The sequence below is a fragment of the Nomascus leucogenys genome, chromosome 13 (genome assembly GCF_006542625.1).
Source record: "Nomascus leucogenys isolate Asia chromosome 13, Asia_NLE_v1, whole genome shotgun sequence".
In the NCBI taxonomy this organism is placed as follows: Eukaryota; Metazoa; Chordata; class Mammalia; order Primates; family Hylobatidae; genus Nomascus; species Nomascus leucogenys.
Window position 1 is genome coordinate 63,659,648 of NC_044393.1, and position 16,185 is coordinate 63,675,832.

A 16,185-nucleotide genomic window follows, 5' to 3' on the forward strand; every position below is an offset into this window, starting at 1 on the left:
CAGCTACTTGGGAGGCTCAGGAGGGAAGATCACTTCAGCCCAGGAGGTCAGGGCTACAGTGATCTGTGATCATGCCATTGCACTCCAGGGAGACCCTGTCTTAAGAATTATTATTAAGTTGTATTATCTGTGGTATGATAGGCAGTTTGATTAAGGAATTACCCTTTCGTTTACTCAGCTCCTGTGGTAAAAACCTTTTAATATTTGTGGTACTGGCAGTGAATAAGCACAAGCCCAAGTTATCATCCAGAAGTAGAATAGGGATTCCCAATTTTTTGTGGCCATGGAATTTTAAAATTGCACAATTACAAAACTTTTTGGCACTACTAGTATATATATCCTTGAAATAAGAGAAACCGAATAATCTTCACTTAAGATAAAATTTCTCTATTAATCATAATAGTCTAGTCCACAGATTCCCAGAGTATGTTTGCCAGTACACGAGTGTTCTGGCCAAATTTTAAAACTCTTTCAAGTAATATTCTTTGAGGTTTCACTGACTGCAGGCACTCTTATAGACACTGGGGATATAGCAGTGAAGAAAGCAGACAAAAATCCCTGCCATCATAAAACATACATTTTAGTGTAGAAGGCAAACGATAAATAAGTTAAGTAAAATATATAGTGGTGAGTGCTAAGGAGAGAAATAAAGGCAAGAATAGGAAAAACCTAAGTAACAATAGGAAAATGGGGTGACCGTCAGACGGAGTCCTGAGAAAAGGGTTAATGAGTAATGACCTGAAAATGAGAGGAAGCTCTGCGACAGAGCAGCTCTAGAGCAAGGCCTTTTCTTTGCCTTAGTGTCCCCATCTCTAACATAGGGATAATAAGAGCAATAATAATGATAATAATGGTTTGGGGTATTAGATTAGATACCATATGTGAAGCACTTAGAAGAATGTCTGCCATATCAAAAGCCCTATGTAAGTATCAGTTAAATAAAACAGAGACGAAGAAAACTCTAAAGAGGACTGAGTTGGGGTTGAGGGAGGGGGCTGTATAAACAGGAGCTTAGTTTTGAACATGGAAAGTTTAAGAAACCGGATAAGGTTACATGGGATTTTCAAATAGAAAGACTGGGGAGGGGTACGGGCTAGGGATCAGTTGGTGACTCCTAAGCTTACACCTGGTATTTAAAACTTACGCAAACTAGTGTAATCGTAAAAGAGTTTCTAGGGTTTTTCTTCCTCAAATATAATTGGAAAACGCTGACTTCAAAATGAGATTCAAGTTTTCCTTGTTACTACACATCTCAGAACTATTTTACATGATAATAATAAGTCTCCGAGGTAGAGACCACAGACCTCTTAGATTAACAGCATTTATAAGACTACTGTTCCACGGAACACTGTTTTGGAAATGCTGAACTTGTTATATTACTGCCTTAAAAATAACCCAGATTAATTATTGCAAACCGTCAAGACTTCAAAGCTCATAAAACTTTCAAAATTGTACAAAATCGATTGGCTAGTTGTTTCACATTTCATAAGTAGTTTTGTAAGCATATAAAAGAGCTGAGCAATTTTTAGGTTGAAAGCTTTGTCCCAAGAGCAAGGTAATAGTTTTCTTTTTAAAAATTTCCCCCCAAAATTACCTGTGCATTGGAATCACCTTTAGAGCTTCAAAAACTACTAATGCCTGTGTTTCCCCTCTAGAATTGTGGTTTTATTGGTGTGGGTTGTGGTAAGGCCTTTAGAGATTTTAAAATATGCCCAGGTGATTCTAATATGCAGACATTTGAGGATCCACTGCTGCTAAAAGGAATCTTTTTGACTTCTTTTATTCTCTGCCTCTTATCTATTATATAATTTAACACTGTTTCTCCCTGTTTTTAATTAAGAAACATTATTTGGATTATTTGAACAGGTCATTTGTTCTTCTAATATTTATTGAGGGCCTACTAACTGCCTAACATTTGTTGCCTTATTGCATTAGCACGGTGATATCACTAATTTTCAGTACAAATGAACAGTATCATAGAAATCTACTTTTAGAAGGCAAGAGGATACTTACATAACTAAATTATTAATAAAATCCAAAAACTGAGTTACCAGTAACATCGTTACTTGGTATAATCTCTAAAACCATCTAAGAGTCTTTAACTGAGATATAAAATGTTGTTAGCCACTCAATCTATGTTAGAAGCAACTAGTGCCATATATAATTCTTTAGACACTGGTCTTGTATTGTAGCAATATTCATATAGAGTATGCCCTTTAAGAGTCACAAAACTTCCATGTGGGCACCAACATGTCTTCGAGAAATGTATGACTCTATTATAATCAATGGAATCTACAAATATTTATTGAGCACATGCCAGGCACTGTTCAAGGCAGTGGAGATATACCAGTAAAACAAGAAATTCCTACTCTTATAAAACTTCAGTTGTATTAGAGGGAGACTGGTGATAACAAGAGGTAGACTAGATAGATAGATAGATTAAATGGTTTCAGAAACTGATACATGATTTTTAAAAAAAAGCAGGATGAGGAGTTAAGGAATGCTAGAAGGGAGGGTGGGGAGGGGAAGGGGTTGATAGTATGGTTGGAAACTTAGAGGAGGTGAACTTTGAACCATCTAAGTAAAGGGAGGGAGGAAGCCAAGAACAGGTTGTGGGAACAGCCAGAGCAAAGGTTGGAAAGGGAGCAAATGTTTGATACATTTGAGAAGCAACAGAAGGCTAGTATAACAGAATGAAAAGTGGAGAGCGGTAGATGAGATCAGAGAGAAAGGCAAGAGCCAGATAATAAGTGCAGTGCCCCATAGGCTATAGTAAAGGTTGTTTTTGTTGTTGTTGTTTTCTTATTTTGTTTTCTTCTAAGTATTCTCGAAAGCCTTTGGAGGCCTTGCCTGGGAAGCGACATGACCTAATTTACATTTATAGAGAGAATACTTGGCTACTCCATGAAGAGTAAATTCATATATTCAAGTCAAGGTAATAGCAGGAAGACAGTTGGAAGGCTATAGCTGTGATCCAGGCAAGAGTTGACAATAGAGCAGAGAGGCAGCTGGTAAGATGGTGAAAGTGCTAATGCGAAAGACATGTTGGTGCTATCATGAAAAAGGATTTGCTAATGAAGTTTTCCTGTTGGGACACCTAACATACACCAACAGATAATCAAAATTTATGGTCAGAAAAGTTTCAGAATTCTGGGTTAAAGCAATAATTATAGATCTTTATATAAAAAGTTGTTTCCTATGTAACAGAGAAACCTTTCTTTATAAAGCCACTTTCTTTTTTTATGGAAAAAAAATGGGTTGTAGTAACTTTGGAAACCCGAATTATCCTGTTTTTTCTTTAGGCTCAGGCCTTGTCTTAAATCTCAAGGAGCCAGAATCATGGAAATGATAGCCTTCAGTAGAACTACCTGTACGAAATTGTGATAAGCATAGCAATTTAAGGTTAATGCTGTGATGAATAATATAACCAGAAGTTATGTTTGGAACAGTGAGAATTCTTCTGTTCCTATCGGCTACTTGCCAACACTTAGATATAGTGATATCTAGATCAGGGATTTTTCCATTTGCAGGGATTGGGCTGAGAGAGTTCATTCTTCTCACCATCATATTCTGTTATCTTGCCCCATCTCCCGTGCCTATTCCAACCTGCTTCACCCCACACATCTCTTACATCACTATAGTATCTAATGTAGATGTATGTTCGGTTGGGAGAGGTAGTTTGAGTTGCACTTTCATCTTTATATTAGATGTTACAGATGCACATAGTAATTAAGAACATAGATTTTGGAGCTGCAGAGCATTGAGTTTGAATTCTGCCCACTGATCATAAATTGAGTGATTTGGGGCAACATATTTAATGTTTCTGAGCCTTCTTGTAAAATATAATGATTTCTAACCTCAAGTGAGGTTAACTAAGATTATAAATGTAAAGCTCTTAGTAAAATGCCAGAATATAGTAAATACTCTCTTCATTTTTTCCTGTACTTATTTATTCAGTAGTTTTAATATTTTCTTAATATAGTATTTTAAGAGCAAAGATACTCAAGCCAGACTGCCTGGATTTAAATCACAACTTTCCCATGTAGAAGCTATGTGATCTTGGACATATTTGTTAACTTCTCTCTTAGCTTGTTTCCTTTTCCATGAATTGTTTAATCATACCAACTCTATTAGTTTCTACCAAGGATTAAAAAGCACAAGGTCTATAAAAAATACACAAAAACACGGTACTATTTTGTAAGTCAAATACTACAAGCAATAGTCTCTCAATACTTTATTTCAAATTCGTAGTTAAAAACTAAAGGATTATATCTAGCTTTTCTATTTTTATTGTTGTATTCAAGTAAATTTGCATAACCTGAACCAGGGAATTGTTTAAAATGAGTAGTTGATTTACTCTATCAGTCATAAATGAAGGAGAAGTTTAGATATTATCTTCTTAACTGATCCAGTTCAGTAAGCATATTGGTTTATTTAAGACACCAAAATTAAATTTAGTTATTTAGTTCATCCCTCTGAGAAATATCAAAATGAACAGATAATTGTGAAATCTCCTATTTTTTTGAGTTGAGTGTTCACTGTTTTTCCCTGGCATTTTTGTTTTCCCTTTTATTTATTTATTTATTTTGATATTATTTTGAAATCTATTTCTCTTTCAGTTCCTCACTGATTTAAAAACAAACCTTAATACTAGCAATAAGTAAAAACTACTCTTAGAAGTTGAATAGTTCAATTTTTATTTGTATTTATTTATTTATTTTTATTTTTATTTTATTTTATTTATTTATTTTTTGTTTTTGTTTGAGACAGGGTCTCACTCTCACCCAGGCTAGAGTGCAGTGGTACAGTCTCAGCTCACTGCAACCTCTGCCTCCCAGGTTCAGGCGACTCTCCCGCCTCAACTTCCCAAGTAGCTGGGATTACAGGTGTGTGACACCACACCCGGCTAATTTTTGTATTTTTAGTAGAGACAAGGTTTCACCATGTTGGCCAGGCTGGTCTCGAACTCCTGGCCTCAAGTGATTCACCCATCTCAGCCTCCCAGAGTGCTGGGATTACAGGCGTGAGCCACCACGCTTGGCCCTAGTTCAACTTTTAAATGGAACATGCAGGGATTTTTTTTTTTAATGCTTGATATTATTCTCAGCTATTTCTTATGTCATTATTCCTCATGCTATTCCCAAACTGGTACTCTTTAGAAAATAAACGATTGTTTTTCAAGACAAAAGCTTTGGTGCTGATAGTGTAAAAGTGATTTTTTGTTGTATATTAATTTATGCAGGTAACATCACTGTTGTTGGTATTAATCTATTAATAACACAAAGCTCATTATATAAACTTTACCTTTACCTTGTTATGTTAGTGAAGCTTTCTTTCATTTTATAGCTGGCTTAAGTCCTGCTGAGATTCAGCAGTTATGGAAAGAAGTGACTGGAGTTCACAGTATGGAAGACAATGGCATTAAACATGGAGGGCTAGACCTCACTACTAACAATTCCTCCTCGACTACCTCCTCCACCACTTCCAAAGCATCACCACCAATAACTCATCATTCCATAGTGAATGGACAGTCTTCAGTTCTAAATGCAAGACGAGACAGGTAAATCTCATGAGCTTTATTCTATGTTTATCTATTTTCAGATTTTATTTTCACCATTGAGACAACGAAAAAGAACAATTTGTACTTGGAACAAGGACAAAATGTATAGAACAACAGATTAGAAATCTTTAGATTATTTATCTTATTTTATATATATATATATATATATATTTTTTTTTTTTGAGACAGAGTCTTGCTCTGTCACCCAGGCTGGAGTGCAGTGGCAGGATCTTGGCTCACTACAAGCTCCGCCTCCCGGGTTCCTGCCATTCTCCTGCCTCAGCCTCCTGAGTTATCTGGGACTACAGGCGCCCGCCACCACGCCCGGCTAATTTTTTGTGTATTTTTTTAGTAGAGACGGGGTTTCACCGTGTTAGCCAGGATGATCTCTATCTCGTGACCTCATGATCTGCCTGCCTCGGCCTCCCAAAGTGCTGGGATTACAGGCGTGAGCCACAGCGCCCGGCCTATATTCTTTATATTACAGAAAAGCAGTTCAAATACCAAAAGTTTGATGGATGTAGTTTGGGGGTTTGCCTGAAGAAATTTATTTTTTCATGAGTGCATGTGGAATGATTGTATCAATATATTTTTATGACTAAGATGTTATGATTAACCTGATTGCTGAGAACATTTTTTAAGCTAAAAATCAGTTCTTTAATTTCAAATAATTAAAGATGCATGGATATCTCTCTTATATGTTTCCAACATATGAATTAGAAATCAGAGAACAGATAAATATATAAACACAAGCATAATAAGCTAGATGATGGAAAATCTGGTTTGCCTTTTTAATTGTTGCATGATGAAATATCTAAATATATAAAGATAAACTTATGTTGGTAATTTTATGATTAAATTCAACTAAAATTTCAAAGAAAAATTATTTGATTTCAGTTATTAATATTAAATGTGTTAATGTTAGATAATTTTTAACTACTGCTTTTAGTTGTATAAAAATTGCATTTGTAAAAGGAGCATTCATGTACATTTGTCCTTTAGCTCCGGCATCTTGCTCTCTAATCAAGTCCTTTAAAGTAATTTGCATATAGTTCATAAGCTAAAATATTGCTCAGTTTGAAAAATCTGTTTTTAAAAGATGAAATGTAAGTGTAGAATTCTGAACGTAATGGCTTAGGCTTATATATAGCTCCAAACTTCATATGTAAGTGTAGTGGATTGATAGTGTTCTGTTATGCAATATGAATATCTGCCTTGCCATAACAAATTCTTTGTCATAAATATTTTCCAAAAAAACATATATTTAATTATAGTACAGTTGAAAATAAAATTCTATAATTCAGTGATGTTTCTGGCCTTCATTTGAGTATCATGGAAATTTTTCTTGTTTGGTTTTATTAGTATAAAGTGGTATGCTCCTGAATGCTTTCATGCTGTTGTTTTAATTGGGGTTAATTTGATGATTATGTATTCCAAAAGTTGGTTGATTTCTCTGGGATCTCTCTAATACTCACTTATCAAAAGTCTTCCATAATTATATAAAGATAAAGCTAATGAATACTGTTCCAAAGTAGATTTTCTAAATCAGGTGTAACTAGTAGAAATCTATGTGGTTTATACATAAATATTAAACAATTTTAATGATCCTAGAGGTCCATATCTTTTTTAAAAAGAGCATTTCAAAATCTTATGATGGCTGTCCTATTATTCTCTTAAAAATAAAGGTTTTTTTCACTTGACCACATATGAATATATATTTTTTATTTAGAGATAAAATGTTACATCAAGGTCATAAGACAGGATTAGCATATGATATTATACAGTCCTCTTAGTTTTTCATCCTTTATTAACAGTCATCTTTGGCTCTATTTCTCCTCTAATTGGAACATCATCTAGCCTTGGCAGTTGAACTATTCAATAGAACGATTAAATTTTTCTGACTGCTCTGAGCTGAATTGACCTGTTTTGACCTGTTTGTCACTGATCGTAACCTGACAGGCGCTAGCAGCCTGCAACGATTATAGCTTTTTGAGATGAATCTGACGTTGTGTTCTTTTGCTACAGCTCGTCACATGAAGAGACTGGGGCCTCTCACACGCTCTATGGCCATGGAGTTTGCAAATGGCCAGGCTGTGAAAGCATTTGTGAAGATTTTGGACAGTTTTTAAAGTAGGTTTTTTACTTTTTTTGGTGGGGGGCGGGGGCTGGATTATATGGGCATTTTAGGCACATTGTAAATAAACAAAAGATGAAGGAGGAAAGTAAAAGTCCATTATAAGACATACTTCAAGATATTTTTGGGTTCCAACAAGTGGATTAGCAAGATCAGGCTTCATCTTTTCATTAAGATATTTTACAAATCATTTAGTAAAGATTTTTGAATGAATGAAAAATATTAGCCTACAATAATATGTCATTAATCACTGGAGACATTTATAACAGAACTATTTATAAAATAGAATTCTCTTAAGTTTTAAGTTTCTAATTAATATTATGTGAGCCATCTTAATATATATATATGTATATATATATTTCAGTAAACGTATTTTGAAGGTTTGTTTTTTAATTACGGGCTTTATATATTTTTTTAAAGAGTAGTATTTAGTATATACATGTGACTACAAGAATTAAAAATGAAAGTTTATACTGGCTAAAATTAAAAAAAAAACTACATTTCATTTACATTGTTACTTTTTGCCCTTAGAAACATCAAGAAACACACATGGCTATATGTTTGTATAACAGATTACGTGGCTTCTCTAGCTTAAAACCAAAACTTTGTGTATTCTTAATTTTTAATACAATATTTTATTTTTAAAAAAATCATAAGGGGTTCTTTTTCAAGTGAAAATCTTCATCTTTCATGAAATGTTTTCCTTACACAATTCTGGTATACAAGAGATCTAAACAGAGAGCTCCAGATAGGCTTATGGAGATGAGTAACTTCACAGGCTGAGACTCTTATGTTGTCATGGTGCAGCTAACAGGGTGAGTGAACTGTTTCATGCTTCATCAACAATTAAGTTAATTAGCTCATTTGAAATTGCACTGCTTTGTTGCCAGGATGTTGGCAGAAACATCAAAAAGATGTGTTTACAAATGGAAGACTGACTACAGGGTATAGAGCAAAAGCACCTTAACAACCAGGCACAAGTACTTGGCATCACAATAACTTTATAAATGAATTACAGTAAGACTTCCACAAAGATTTTTTTAACCTTTTATCATTTCTAACTAATTAAGAGAAAATTTGCTTCATATACCACTATGGCTCTTTGTAAATGGCCTTAAATGAAAATTTACACTTTTCTTTTAGCAAAACAGTTGTGAGCTGCCATTTCCTTGGGTATGAAATTGATTATAAGCAAAGAGACCATTAAAAAATGTTAGGTAGCTTTGCTGAAGTTTTCTTCTCTAAAAAAAAAAAAAAAAAAAAAAATTGTTAAAGCAAAGAAAGAACATAGGGATGTTATTTTAACAAATTATTTCCCATTTCCTCATGTGAATACATTAGTCCTTATCAATATATTATTCCTTGTCATTGAAATTATGTAAAGGGCTATTGTTACTGTTTTTTTTAAGAATGGCAAATTATGCCATAGGACTAACCGACTCACCATACATTTTATTGCTCCAAATTGTTCTTTCTGACAAAATTCAAAATAAATCTTTAGGGAAAAAATACATATTTTCCTTCAGTATGATTTTGTTTATAGCAAATTGAAAGAAGCATTTAATTTATCTCAAATATTTATGTTTTTATTACTAACAACCAGATGAATATGAACCCTCATTTTACCTTAGTCTTCTTTCGTATTCATGCCAGTGTTTTTTAAAAAACCAAAGAAATTACAATTAAAAAAAGCATTTCCTTTCAATTAAATATCAACTTTGGTTCCAAAGACTGACCATTTTTCCAACCCATTAACTTTATAGGGATGACAGAACTCATGACAAGAGGTTTTAAAGCCTTTTTTTAGTCCATTTTTGTTCTGATATGCTTTAGATTCACTAACTCAAAGATCTGTGATACATTCTGTTAATAGAGCTAATGTAAGTATACTGACCGAAGTGAAATATTGATTAGATATACTTTACATAGTGGCATTGTCTTCCTGAAAATGTGTTAGAAATGTGAAAAGAAAGAAAATATCTCATTAAATGAATTAACTTCGGTTATTCAAAAAAAGTTTATGTAGCATCTGTGTGGGAAGTGAAAATGAAGGAAAGCATAATCACACAGATTTTCTCAGAGGACTTTGTTTTCCTTTGTAATAATGGAAAAAATTGAGGATTTGGGGAGGAAAATGATAGGTAAGTTAAAAAGCTGTGAAAGATTTTTAGTTCTCATTTTTTTTGTGTATCCGTTCTCCCAAAATTGTATATACAGTGTTTATTATAAAAGTTTTTTAGGAAAATATTATTGCACATTTTTAGTTCTAATATACACTAGAAATAAATTTTACAGCTTCAGCCTTAATTTGATATCAGATAACTTATCTTTTGGTTTGAAATAAAAGGAAACCATTCATTTTTACTATTTAGCTGACATATATTAAATTAAAAAGAATAATAGAAAATATAATGAGTCCCAAATTATTTTTTTCACGTTACATCTCAAAACAAACTGGTGGAATCCCTCTATTTTTATCTTTCACCAAATGAAAAGCCATTATAGAACAGTTGCTTATGTATAACACATATATATGTACCTGTGTATTATATATATATTTATGTATTGTATATATTTATGTGTTATATATTCTTATTCTTATATATTCTTTATATATTCTTTAATTCTTATATACTCTTTAATTGAGGCACTCTTTTCAGTTGGATAAAAAAAATTCAGACTAAGTTAGAAGTAGTTATTTGTAACAGCAAGATGAAAGCAGAAAATACAAAATGATGAAGGAAGTCCAGGATAAAAAAGTGTTCAGGAAAATTTTTGAGTTTTACTGTAAAGTAGGTGTTGACAGAAGCTAACCATTTTTCCTGACCACTAATTGAGTATCTCACTAGATCACTAAAAGCATTTAATACTAGTTCTTCATTACTGTCTTATAAATGTCACAGAGTAATAACATCTGACAAAACTTTAGAGTAGTTTGTCTGCAAAATTAATTATCATTCCATTGGAACTAAGTCAGCTTGAATATAGATGGATTGACTTTTAGAGCTTAAGCCAAAAGGTTTACAATATAGCATCCCATTTAGCAGACAAGTGTTCTTGAACCTGCATGCATAGATGCCAACACACAAAACATGGTCTGAGATACAAAGGTGGAAATACTCTCTCTCCTTTAAGAAAGGGAGGATGGCTAGTGTCTATAAAGATATTAATGTATTAAAGATTAATTAGTAGATGGGTGTAAATGAGTTAAATTTATTACAGACTCAATTTTTAAGGCTTGATACTACATGAAGAGCAATAGAAAATATAGTAGAAACAGAGTAGTTTATTTAATAGAAATTTGTTTTCTTTTTCATTGCAGCTGACTACTCTAAAAATTATGCTCTTACTTAATGTGCATTGTCTATTTCTTTGTCTTTGACTAGGCAGCATGGCTACAAAATTATGACCTCAAGAAGGCATTCTTTGAACTTGTCAGAATGTTGTTTCTTTTGGTGACAGTGCCCCCATCTCTCAAAACTAAGGCATCTCACATAATCAACTAAATGAATAGTGACAGCTAACATTTTGTATTTAAACTCCTGTCAGTGTTTAAACATAAAAAGCTTGATGCAAAGTAAATCAAACACCAGTGATATGCAAGTGAAACATTTTGTTAAAACAGTCTTTGACATACTTGGATTTAAATCTGATCCCTTTTTAGCTTATAAAATGCTACAACTTTAAATGAATTTGAAAAATCCAAAGGTTAAAATTGAATCACTAATCTGGATTATATATAATTGAAGTTACCACATACATTCATAATCATCTATAAAACCTTCGTTAAAGAGAATTATGTATTAAATAAATTGGAAGGATCCTTTCCTACTTTTTGTCTCCCTGAAGTACTTGCTTAATTGTTTTTAGAAAGAATTTGACTGCTTATTTATGTTTTTTCTAGTTGATACTACTTACCTAGCACACAGATTCAATGCAGTTTTGAAAGAACGTCAGTCGACCACATCATTTATTCCATTTTGAAAACAAAAATCAATATACCTATAAAGTGACCCACAAATTAGAACTGGCTCACACAATGTTTGTTCAGTGCTGCCTTTCTGAAGGCACCCTTTGCATTTTTTCTTCACCTCTCTGTTTGAACTGCAGTCTCGGTAAGAGGCTCATTAGGGGACATTAGGGACTGGAGCTAACCAGAATTCCAGAGCTTGCTTTGCTCTTATTAATGCATAGTAGAGTAGAATGCATTTAAATATTTCATAGGCATTCAGTAATTTGTGCGTAATCGCCTTGTTAGCAGACCAGTAGAAGTAGAACAGGCCTGTGAAATGGTGTTAGTGATTGCATGGGTAATTTACAGACCTTTGCCATCAGAAAGAGTATTATTGTTGGCTAGTATGAAGCTGTGAAATAGAACTACCAATAAGTAAAAAAAGAAACTTAATAAAGGTTTTGTAACAAGCATCTTCAGGGATAACAACCCCACTTGGTCCTTTTGAAGCAGCCGTAATTTATGACATAGGCAATATATCAAATGCATAAGATAGTATTATGGAGCATTCATATGAAAAGGCTATTTGCAACATTAGTTCCAACTTCCTGCAAGGGACATGATTAAATGATTAATGAAATGTCCCTTTGCATATGCATTTTGAAACAGCAATTAGGCACTGACTGAGAAAATCCACCAATCCTCTCATTTTTCAGTATTATCTCATTCTTGATTTATAAATCATAGAGAATTTTTGAACAGTAATATGTAGTACCTGAGATAGTTATAAAAACATAAAAGAGAATAATTTGGGCACAAAATAGTCGTAAATACATAAATTCATAATTTAATGTTAATACTTAGCCTATTTATTTAGTCTTATTCCATTGTATTTATATCTGACACTATTTCTGTACTTTGATTGGCATAATTAAGTAGAGGGAATGAATAGGCACTATTCTTTTACATATCACTGGTAAACAATAGCGAGGAAAGGAGAAGGGAGATGTGGCAGAGGTATGTATGTGTTTTTCAAGTTCTCAGTAATCCACTGGAGGCTGTTCTATAAATGATCATTGAAGGGCTGCAAGCTAGCCTATAATTACAGGAAAGAAAGTGGCAGCTCTGGCATTTCATAACTATGTGTCCTCGAAAAGTGCTTTGTGAGTTTGTCACCAATGATAATTTAGATAGAGGCTCATTACTGAACATCACAACACTTTAAAAACCTTTCGCCTTCATACAGGAGAATAAAGGACTATTTTAATGGCAAGGTTCTTTTGTGTTCCACTGAAAAATTCAATCAAGACAAAACCTCATTGACTATTATTGTAGTCTACAGTCTCTATTGTAATAAAAGCTGCATAGATAAATTGAATAGGTCTCTAAGACCCAAGTATATAATGCAAACATTTTGTACTTTTTTTAGTTCTTTAAATATAAGATCATGATTATCACTAAGCAGTAAACAAGTGTAAAAAATCATTTTAAAAAGTGATTTCACACGAAAATGTTATACTCACTATGCCTTTTATTGCAGACCTGTGTATTCTACTTATCTTGCTTCCTGCATTTACACCCTAATCTCAGTGTATAACTGAAGCATTTTTGAAAATATGCATCATTTTTTCTGATATGGAATAGATATATTTGTGTTCCCCAAGAGTTCATGGCAAAAAAAAAAATCTTACGGAAACACAGCAATATGAAGCCTTAAGAATACAACACACAACTGTATTATGCTGATAGAAAATTGTCTTACTGTTCATTTAAATTTTGGGGGAAAAAACCCAGAGAAACAATTTTTAAATGTAGTCTTGTTATTTAGGAATTGATGACACTTTTTGTTAACTAACCTCTGGCTTACTCTCACATTCCATACCTCCTTCACAGAGAGCATGAGTGAATGTTAATCCTCAGGTTCACAGCAGACAAACCTGAGCTGAGCTTAGAGAGCAGACAGGTATAGTGGAAGTGCCTCCCCTGCACTCCAGCCACACTCCTTCAGCTTGACCTTATCCACCTTGCTATTTTAGTCCACAATTTCTCGTCAACCAAGACTGACATTGTGACAAGATACATGGAGGTTTTGTTGTTATGATCAATAAGGAAGTATTAAAACAAACTGGTTTAATTTATCAAGGTATAGGCAAAACAAAGGTTTCTGATTGCTGAACCTAGGTATATAAACAAATAAACCTTTTGTTTATAATAAAATTAGTTTTTATCAGCAACATGACTTTAATTACTCTTCATATGTTTTACATGTATGTGTCTTATATTTTTTCTGCCTCATTATGATCTTCAAGAAATAAAAGTAAATAATTTAAATGAATACAAAAATATATTTGTTGAATTCAGTATACCCAGGGCTATTATAAACTTTTTAGACTATTATATCATTCTAAATGATACTTGAGCCCGCATGGGTAAATATATAAATTCTTATTTAATTTTGTGAATTTCTTTTCAATATGCCATTTCACTTATATGCAATGATGAGAACATCTCTGAAATTGTTGCCTTACTTTGCCCATTGGTGAAATAGATACACCAAAGGATATTGAATTACTTGAAGATTACTTTCTTTAATTTTGGGAAGCATCAAAGACATTATGTATTACAAATTACAGAGTATATCTTATTAAATGTTTTCATGTTCATTGGAGATGCTGCTTTACTAAATTACTTTTGGTGTATTAACATACCACTCATTAAAGAGATCTCTTTAAACATTGTATAGAAATAGTAATGGTAGACTAATGCATATTCAAGGTTAGAGTAAGATCATTGGAATGATTTATTTTTCACCATTTTAAAAATAAGATTAGGACAAATGTCTCCTAGTTAGAACACTGGACATGAAATGTCAATCTTATTATCCTAATGATCAAAATCTTCAATGAAGTTTCTTTATTACTAACAGCAAATCATCATTCTTCATAAATATTGATGCTTCCAAGGGATGATAATTTGCCATCTTTACCTAATTCATACCACATCCCAATTAAATAAAACATTGCTCACTAAAATACATCATAGAAACAACAAACTGTTCTAACAATGAAATAGGAAATTGCCTTTGTTCTCTTCAGAATTGCTTTGGTTCATAGATTTGTAAGCTGTTCTTTTTTTAAAAAAAATGGCATAAGTAATATGACTTCTACTATAACTCTGTAAATGGTCTGGGGAAATATTTTTTGGAATAACAGGTAAGCTTAGAGACAGTGACATTTTCTGCCATTTGAAGAGTCTCTTTACATTACATAAATAACTTTCACACAACACGTAAGCAGCTTTAACTTTTTTCTGTATGGTTTCAAGGCTTTCTGTTTTCCCAGTGCACAGAAACATCTGACTTCAGTGTAGTGCTTTTTAAGTGTAGCCTATGCCACTGAGATCGACATCACTTTACATTCTGTTTTGTGTCTTCTGTTTGTTTAGGCACCTTAACAATGAACACGCATTGGATGACCGAAGCACTGCTCAGTGTCGAGTGCAAATGCAGGTGGTGCAACAGTTAGAAATACAGGTTTGTTAAATGCTCACTTAATGGACTCTTCTCAGATTTCTGGTGTGTTACATTGAGTACTGAGCAGATTCTGGGTCTTTCAGGCTGCATTTTACTGTCTTAGCCATACAATAACTAATGGAGATACATGGTATTTTAGATTGTTTTAAACAGTGGCAATTATTGATAACCCAAGAAGGATTGCTGTAGTTTAATGTACTTATCACTTATATTTTTATAACTTTTAGACAACATCATATGCATTTGAATATCCCAAAGTAGTCAGATCTAAGTTTTTCCCAATGTAGGTTAGACCAAACTCCCAATTAGATATGATTTTATTACAGAGACAGTTTTTACATGAGCTAACCTTGATTTTTTTCCATGAGATTTTATATTATGGCAAACGACCAGTCTTTACAATATCATGCCTGTAATATAACTAGCACCCTGAAAGATAACCTTTTTTCTTTTTCTAGTGTAATTTTAATTAAAGAACTTGCAAAAAAATCTTTATACTTTTCTTTAGCTAGATTAAAGGCAGATAATTTATATCACAGATGATAATATACATGTTGTATCAAATGCTACTGTTTTAAGTTAAAAAAATTCTATTAATGTTGAAACAGAATTTGGCCAGAAGTAAATAGAATTCATAGAACTAATCAGAAAGCAATTATGTCACCCAAAGTCTGACTCTTGTTATGTTTTACTAAGCCTTTAAGGCTTTCTCTAACATTTCATCTTAAAGATGGTCTTTTCTCAATAAAACTAATACTTTGTTTCATTTAAAGATATGATTTTTCTTCATATTTTATTACATCTTGTTTCAAATTCATCATGTCATTGCTTTTTTCAGAGCTTACTAAAAATATTTTGTTTTGACTTGTAAAATAATCAAGAACACAAAAAGCACCGTCACTGTTAAAGTTTAAAAAGCTTTTTATAAACCTGTTTACCATTTATAAAAGGTAGACTAAAACATAAGAGTTCAGCTGATGATACAGTCTTCAGTGTGACCAATTACG

General features: G+C 32.9%; 1 protein-coding gene across 2 annotated transcripts in view; it reads left to right on the forward strand.

The window, feature by feature from the left end:
• Positions 1-16,185, forward strand: part of FOXP2 (forkhead box P2) — a 405,995-nt gene that overhangs the window by 349,885 nt on the left and 39,925 nt on the right. For both annotated transcript variants that reach the window (XM_030826322.1, XM_003261215.4), the window contains 3 exons: positions 5,347-5,560; positions 7,586-7,690; positions 15,091-15,178. In XM_030826322.1, the coding sequence (XP_030682182.1) occupies positions 5,347-5,560; positions 7,586-7,690; positions 15,091-15,178 (407 nt within the window). The remainder of the gene's footprint in view (positions 1-5,346; positions 5,561-7,585; positions 7,691-15,090; positions 15,179-16,185) is intronic.